Consider the following 8,056-nt stretch of genomic DNA (forward strand, 5'->3'; position numbering starts at 1 on the left):
ATAGCTCAGTATGTCACTCGCTCGTGAATGTGGCCCTTAAATGCAGAAAAGGTGACACATGTCAACCCTCGCTGCAGTAGGGTTCTGCGGCTTTAAAGAGACCTCTGTATCTGTATTGTACGTGCATCTAAGTAATTGAAACTGGGACTCCTCACATCTTTTTTAGCAATGACATTGTAACAGCATGGACCCATCCGTCATCACGCCATCCTTATGAAAATGGTATCCAGTGGTCAGCTTGTCATAGTTAATTAGTCTTCCAATGTATGAATTCTTAGAAGCGAAGAGACTTTGAGGGCCAGGTTTGCAGATACCTTTGGCAGTGAACTCTAGAAGCATCTGATCTTTCCTGCCTTTTAATTAGAGCCTTTCATCTAAGAGGGAGAGTGTCCTTGTGGTTAGAAGTCTAGCTAGCCTGGTTCTGCCTTTTGTTCTCAGTTCTGGTGCTAACTCATAGCAACCACAAGCAAGCCTTGAATCCCTGAGGCCTCAAATATGTGAAATCCAGGAAGTTCTAGAGTAGAATCTGGTTAGTTGATGGCTGTTCAATTGAAGAGATCATTGAAGTTTTAGTGTGAAAGGTAGTGTATCAGTTAGATTTTGCCATGAGCCCCCCCCCCCCGCAAACTCAGTAATTTAAAAAAACAAAAGCAACTATTTGTTTAGCTCAAGATTCTGTATGTCATCTATTTAGTCTGGGCTCAGGGGGTCCCTCAGGCATCCATAGTCAGGTGTGTGTTTGCGTGTTGGGTAGGTGGTTTTGCTGATCATGGCGGGGCTCTCTTGACATGTCTGAGGACTTGGCTGGGCCAGCGGAGCTCCTCACCTCTGGTCCCTGTGGTTTCTTATCCCGCAGTAGGCTAGTTCAGTGGTTTCCATGTCAGGAGCAGGGGTCTCTAGAGAGATAGTGGGTATGTGCAAGGCCTCTTGAAGTCTAAGCTTGGAACTGGCAAAATAGTACTTCCCTCACATTCCAGAGGCCAGAGCAAGTCACAAGGACAGCCCGGATCCAAGGGGTGGGAAAATGGATTTTACCTCTTGACGGAAAAAGCTTCAAAGTCATATCGCAGGCTCATGGATGCAGCAAAGGGAAGAACTGAGGCCGTTTTTGGCCATCTACCCCTGGGAGCTCAGACACTGAGGAACAGGTGTGAGGCGTGCAGCAGCCCCCTGCTGCCAGAGCAGGTGAGGCACGAAGACGCTATTGCCATGATATCTGGATGCTAAGCCTGTATGCAAGCGACCAGGATTATGTCACACTGGCTGTTCCTGGCCTCCTTCCTGACAGAAGAGGGTGAAGGAACCCCCAAGGGGGAGGTCAGACCAGCAGTGGATGGGTACTAATATGTGAGCAGGGCCCATCTGGTTTTGGGGTTAATTTTTAAAAGAAAAGGAAGAGGGTATTTTTCCATATACACTGAAACCCAAGCATGAATAGTCTCTGGCTTTGATAGCCCAGTGGGAAAAGAAAGCTTCTGCATCCAGGGAAGAAACCCCCTTACCAGGAGGCAGTGCGGTTTGATGCTACGAGCACAGCCATATGGGGCAGACATAACTAATTGTAGTTGAAGACTTTACTAACTGTGTGACTTTGGGCAAATCACTTAACTTCTTTAAGGCTCCGTTTCCTCATCTGAGGATAACAGTATGTGCCGCAGAGGGTTGTAGCAGCAATGAAAGGAGACACACATAAGATGGCTAAGGCAGTAACTGGCATAGCGATTGCTCTCACTGTTATTATCCTTCTAACTTCTATGGCTGTTGATTCTTCATGGATGATCCACAATTCTTTCTACTTGTACAGTCCTGGGCGCATTCACAAGCTCTCCTCCTGGTATGTTACACCAGCAGCTTCCGGTGGAAGTCCCACTGTCCACTCAAACTCAACATGCATATTAAAGCTAAACAAATCCGTCCCTTCAAACCACTCTCCTTTCCCAACTTTTCAATACCGGTTCATCCAGAGCCACCATTTATTTAGCCACCTGCATTTGTCACTGTGAGCTTGTCTTTGATTCCTTTATTTCCTTTAGACCTCTTACCCAGTTATTCAACAACATAAAAGGTCTCTCACCCTTGTCTTTCTAATTCCATTTCTTCTAATAACTGCAGAATCCGAGTTCTTCTCTTGATGCTTTGAGTGCTGCTGCAGCGTTCCTGTAAGTTTCCCTGCCTCCAGGCTCTCTACACATTATCCCATTCCGCAGTGTTGCAAAATTAATCTTTCAAAAGACAATCCCTTCCTCAAAACCATCAATGGTGCTTCACTGTGTACAGGATGACATCCAGACGCTGAGCCTGGCATTCAGAGCCCTCCAAATCTGACCCAGTTCCCATTTCTAGACTTAACTTCCAAAACTCCTGGAAAATACATCTTGCATTGGAATTATCTGTATACTTATCATGCGTTCCCAATAAGAGCATAAGTCTCCGGAGCAGGGTCAGCACACCACAGCCCACACACTAATGAACTCCCTGTGGCTCCAAAGCCTAAAATGTTGACTCTCTGGCCCTTTACAGATAGTTTGCTGACCTGTGCTCTATAGGGTGAAGCATATCTTGGATGACTTTGTTCTACAGAACTGTGTAAACATTAACCGAATGAATCTTCCACCCCTAAGCACCCCTGCCCTTTCTTTTTCCTAGAATTATTTTTTTCCCCTATCATAGACAGCCTCCCCCTCTTTTGTCTACCTGGAAAAACCTTTCCAATACTCTAAGACCCACATCAAACCTCTGGGAAGCCTTTCTGATGACTTCTGCTGAATTCTGAATTCCAGTGACACTAACCTGTTTGTTTGACACTTAATCCACTTCCAGTTGGTTCTTTGCATCAGAGAAGGTCATGAACGTGAGTGATGCCCCTTCCTCCCCCGTGAAGGGCTGTCTTCTCCCCTTCAGAACTCAGCAGATGTTGCCCAGCCTGCGAAGTTTTCTCCGACTCTTCCCTTCCTCTTCCCACCCAACTAAGTTAGCGGTGACTTCTTTGTGCCCCCACAGCTCCCTGAACCTTCCCCTCATGGCACTTACCTTTGTGTACTGTGATCATCGATCTACTTCTTAGGTTCTCCAACTGCACTGAGAGCTCCTCGAGGATAGGGTCGGCGTCTTAGTCACTGATGTATTCCCAGTTCCTGAAACGGTGCCTGGCTCATGGAGACACCCAATTAATATTTTGGAATAAATGGTTGCTCAGTCAATGGTGGTTGATTGATTACATAGCTGAGTAGAATAACTGGTACTATTCCTTGTGTTCCCCTATTTACATACTTCAATTCTCTTGCTTCTCTATTATTTATAGTAGTTTCTCTTCGTTATATATCTATGGATAGTTTGTATCGCTGGGTATCAGTAGATAGCTATCAATTTTATATGACTGAGGCTATTAGGCCAAAATTGGGGCACCCTGGGAGACACCAACCATGGAAATCCCCAGGTCTTTGGTGAGAGTGACAGGGGCCTTTTTTCAACCCACAGTTGTGGGCTACTAAAACCGACCACAGCTCTTCCTCCTTATGAATTAAGCATTCCAAAGACAGCCTGACTGCTGAGTAAAAAAGATCCACGACCAAATTACAGCACACTCGTAGCCAGCTTTGCAAATCCAGCCTGAGCTCCACGTTCACCTAGCGTAAAATAATACCAAATGTTTGAACTGGGAAACCCTTTGCCAAATGTTGGGATAATATAACACAGCTCAGACAGTATCAGAAATGGAAAATGGCATCCTGGAGATGGGATAGCCCACAAAAAAAATGAGAAGTAAGAGCCTTATTCAGCAGACAGCTTCTCCTCCACTCTCGAATGTCCCCCTGGAAACTATGTGCTGCTTGAGGCCTCTTTCTCCCTCGTCACAGCTTTTCCTCAGAGCATGTCCTGTTGCAGTCCCATCCAGCTTAGCTGTCCATGACCCATTTCTTAAATGCAGATAAAGACAGGTTGTAAATGATTGGCCACATCAGCCCCGATCTTCCTGCAGGAAAACGGAACGCATAAATAACCAAGTTTCCACTGCATTCTCTACATCTGCTGGGGGCTTCCACAGGAGCCCACCCCCGTGGAGTTAAAGTGGAAGTGAAGTGCAGAAGCTCACCCAATCACACGGAACAGACATTTGGCATTTTAAAAATGCCTTTTAAATGTCTAGATAGGTGGTATATTACCCTGTAGCCTTTTCAAAATCTGCGAGATACGCTATGAATGCCATTACCTGAAAAAGACCAACCCTGGAAAACCCCGGAACGTGCCCAGGTGAGAAAGGCAGCAAAGCTGACACCTCGAGAAGGAAAATGTCTCCATTTGCTTCAGGAAATGTCTGTTTCTGCAACAGCCATGGGATGAGAGGAGCAAGCAGATGTTTTGCTCATCATTTTGATCCGATCAGTCAGGGGATAGACGATAGTTTGGCTCTTAATATGCAAGGTGGGATGATTACTGCTTCGAGGGCAGGCGCAAAGGGGCACCAGTTTCTTCAGAACAACACACACACAAAAATCACTCACTGCCTTGAATGAGTGGTCAGGATTGCAAGTTCAGTGGAAATAGGTCCTTCCATAGAGAACCAGATGGCCTGAAGACAGTCCCTAAGTCTTTCTTCCAGTGCCACTTGCCGCTGCCACACCTCAGGGACCAAGCAAAGCAAGAGATTAGTCTGGTGTTGGTTGAAGCTTCAGCCCCAAACTCCAGAGGAGAGAGTTCCTGAGGCATGTGGTGGTCACACCAGAAGGAGTCCGAAAAGTTTGAATTTGCTTTTCCTTCCCAAAATTTATACCTGAGTCACACTGGAATCCAGAGCCCACAAGCTGTTGACAAGAGTCAGAGAAAAAGGAGAACATGCCCCAGGAACTCGAGTAAAGATTGTCTCTATGGTGGCCTCAAGCTGGCAGCCACTGGGTCTCCTCAGCAGCTGTAGGCCTGCTTCTCCCCACCGGCTGGGGAAAGCCAGCGAGCTGAGACAGGGCAGCCCCTATGGCCTCACTGTCATCCTGGACCTTAGGCAGAGGGGAGGAGCCAGACATGGTCCTCGTTTGCATTTGGGGAAAAGAGCAGAGGGAGGGGTGGAGAGGTGCATTGCTCTGCTGCTGGAGGCCAGCAAGGAGCATTCAGTAGGCAAAATGAAGCAAAGAATAACAACACAACAGCAGCAGCAGCAGCGAAACAGAGTGTGAAGAGCAGAAGGGTCGATTTCTGAGGGGTCCCTGCCCAGAGAAAGCCTGGAAGGTGAGGTGTTGGTCCTTCAAGGATACCAGACGGGTGAGGAACGGCTGCAGGGGAGTCTGAAGGACACCGTGAGTCCCAGGCTATTGGCTCTGCTCATATGCTCTTCAGTCATTATGGGCGTATCCTTAGCTTCTTCAGCAGATCTGGCTTCAAAAGACGGGATCAGACTGAATCACAGATGCAAGGGGACAGAAAATGCGCACCGTGGAATTTATCTGTGGATCCCGCTGCCATCCTCTCTAAGCCTCTGTCTTCTTGATCAGTAATGTTAGGAGATGTTACATCATTTGACTTTGAGAGCTTCTTGTCCTGCTTTCTTTGGAATGCTCTGGACTTTCTCTCTCTCTCTCTCTCTCTCTCTCTCTCAGTTCCCAGGGCTCCAAGCTGCCCACGGAATCCTGTCCTGACTTTTCCTGCTCGTCCATTTGGAGACTCAGCACTTTGCCTGGCTCCTCAGCAAAAAGAGGAGAACGTGACAGGTTTTACTGCTCATAACTGTATAGTCTCAAAGCAGTTCCAACCGGCCTGTAGAGTGGCACAGCTACTCCCAAGGTGGGTTGTGTGGCAAAGCAAGAGCGGCCCACGGAGAGTGAGCAGGGAGGCCTCCCTTACCTTCCATTCTCTTTCTCAAAGAAGCGACCACTGATGCACCAGAAAAAGCAGTTAAATTTCTAGGCTGCATGCTTCTCTTAGTGAAATGATTTAAAGCCATGTGTAAATAACACATAAATTTATTACGACTTGGGTCCAAGCTGGGGATGTGTCTCTGTATACACACATGCAATCACCTCTCAGCATCTAATAGTGAAAAATAGCGCAGCCTCGTAAAAAACAAAGCCCCCTACTTTGCAACTCCTGACAGCCAAGATGTCCTTAAAATAAATGGTAAAGGTTCAATCTACACACCTGTGCAGTGGAGTTTTTATGAATCAGAAAAATCTTGAGTCTCTCAGGTAACAACAGACCTGAGAGTAATACTCACACTCCTGGTATTCTTAAGCCTGACAGCTTCTGGTGATTTACCCAGGCGGCTATCCAGGCACAAGGGTGTGGAACCTCTATTTATTCACTCTGAAGAAACAAGCAAACAAAAAAGTTAGCCCTAACACCAAGTTAATCAAAAAGTTTTTAATCGAGTACTTGAAGGACCTGAGGTAAGTGCTCAGAGCCATAAACACGTCGGCACAAATCATTTCCAGCCTTGTTAAAGAACAGCGAGCATGCTGCTGCCAGAGATAATTTCCTGGTAATTAATCTGCTTGTGGCCACCCCAGCGTTTATTCATATTGGGACATGGAATCCCATCTGTAAAGCCAGTTCTTAGAATTGGTGAGAGAAGACTTCCTTCTTTCCTTCTTTATTAGAAAGAGGGAGCCTGTGTGGTTATATTTCAGGTTGAAGCAAATCAAATACTCCTCTAGGCCTTCACTATTTGAAAGGAGCCAAATGGCGAAATCTGGAGGGCCTGTTACTGTGTGTGTGTGTGTGTGTGTGTGTGTGTGTGTGTGTGTTGTGGCACCATCTAATTGGGCGGAGCTTCCAGGGCATGAAGCTCCTCTCTAAGTGCAAAGTGAGATGCTGGGAAGCATTCATTCATTTGGCCAATCAGGCAGTGCTGCCCTGGTCCATAAGGTCGTGCCTTGTGAGAATTAGAAAAAGGCACCCTTGCTCAGGATATCCTACTTGCCTCTGCTGGAAATTGTCATAGTGCACTGAATATGTTAGAACAAGACACTTTACTGTCACCTGCCAGAAAGCTGTCATAATAAAACTGCAACTCTACAATTCCCTCGATGTGAAGGCCACCTCTTTAGATGCGTTGTTCTCATGTATCACATGATCTAAACAATTGTACCTGCCGCATCACCACTGATGCAACATTAAGCAAGCTGCTGGGGAAACTGGCTAGCTAGGTGCAATAAATGCTCACACAAAACCAGCTTGTAGCGTACACTAAAATAATTCCCAAGTGCTTTAAATAGGTGAATTTTAAAAATAGCAATACAAATTTGATTAATTATTTGCAAAGGGATTTTAAAGCATAAAAATCGTTTTTAAAATTACTAAGGAAAATAGATAGGTTTGACTCAAAAGTTTAAAACTGCAGTAAGTATGTAAAAAAGAAAAAATACCAAAAATCAAATTTAAAAGACAACAGAAAAAATGTCTTCCAAAAATATAACAAAAGATTAATATTCTTTTTTTTTTTTTTCTCAAGGACAATTTACATTTATTTGCTGATGACTCTGACTAAACATACTTCAAACATAGCAGAAGTTAGAGTCTGTCAGGTGAAGCCATTTCTTGCCAACAGCTAAAGGTGGTCCAAGGAGAGTGACGTGGGCCTCATCTTCAAGCTGAGGCCCTGGCTCTGGGCAAACAGCTGGTGGGTGGACCTGGTCCTTCTGGCCTGGATGAGGGCCTCCGAGAAACTTCTGGTTCTCATACTTATGCTTGATGTGTTTCCACAGCTTCCCCTGGTTGAGGTGTTTGTAGATCGCGTCCGCGCCTTGATCGAAGGCGCGCTCGAAGAACAGGGCGCCCACGGCGATGGTAAGGGCGAAGGTGGAGGTTCTGCGGAATAGCAGGGAGTACAACCTCCCAGTCAAAGTCGGGGCCACCATGTTTCTAGGATTAATATTCTTAATAAGCTGACATACATTGACTAGGAAGAAACAAGACCACAAAACAACAGGAAAAAATTGCGAATTATTTATTTACTGAAGAGGCAATAAAATAATACAATGTTTAACTTTATTAGAGATCAATGAAATAAAAATTAATATACCCACTAAATAGTCTTTTTCATTTATCAATTTAAAAAAATTAGAAAACT

General features: G+C 45.5%; 1 protein-coding gene across 1 annotated transcript; it reads right to left on the reverse strand.

Moving 5' to 3' along the window:
• Positions 1 to 7,433: 7,433 nt before the first annotated feature.
• On the reverse strand, positions 7,434 to 7,849 carry LOC117038111 (cytochrome b-c1 complex subunit 9-like). Its single transcript, XM_033134771.1, has one exon. The coding sequence runs from the start codon at positions 7,842 to 7,844 to the stop codon at positions 7,482 to 7,484; it is 363 nt and encodes a 120-aa protein (XP_032990662.1). The 5' UTR covers positions 7,845 to 7,849; the 3' UTR covers positions 7,434 to 7,481.
• Positions 7,850 to 8,056: the final 207 nt, after the last annotated feature.

The sequence above is a fragment of the Rhinolophus ferrumequinum genome, chromosome 18 (genome assembly GCF_004115265.2).
Source record: "Rhinolophus ferrumequinum isolate MPI-CBG mRhiFer1 chromosome 18, mRhiFer1_v1.p, whole genome shotgun sequence".
Taxonomy (NCBI): domain Eukaryota; kingdom Metazoa; phylum Chordata; class Mammalia; order Chiroptera; family Rhinolophidae; genus Rhinolophus; species Rhinolophus ferrumequinum.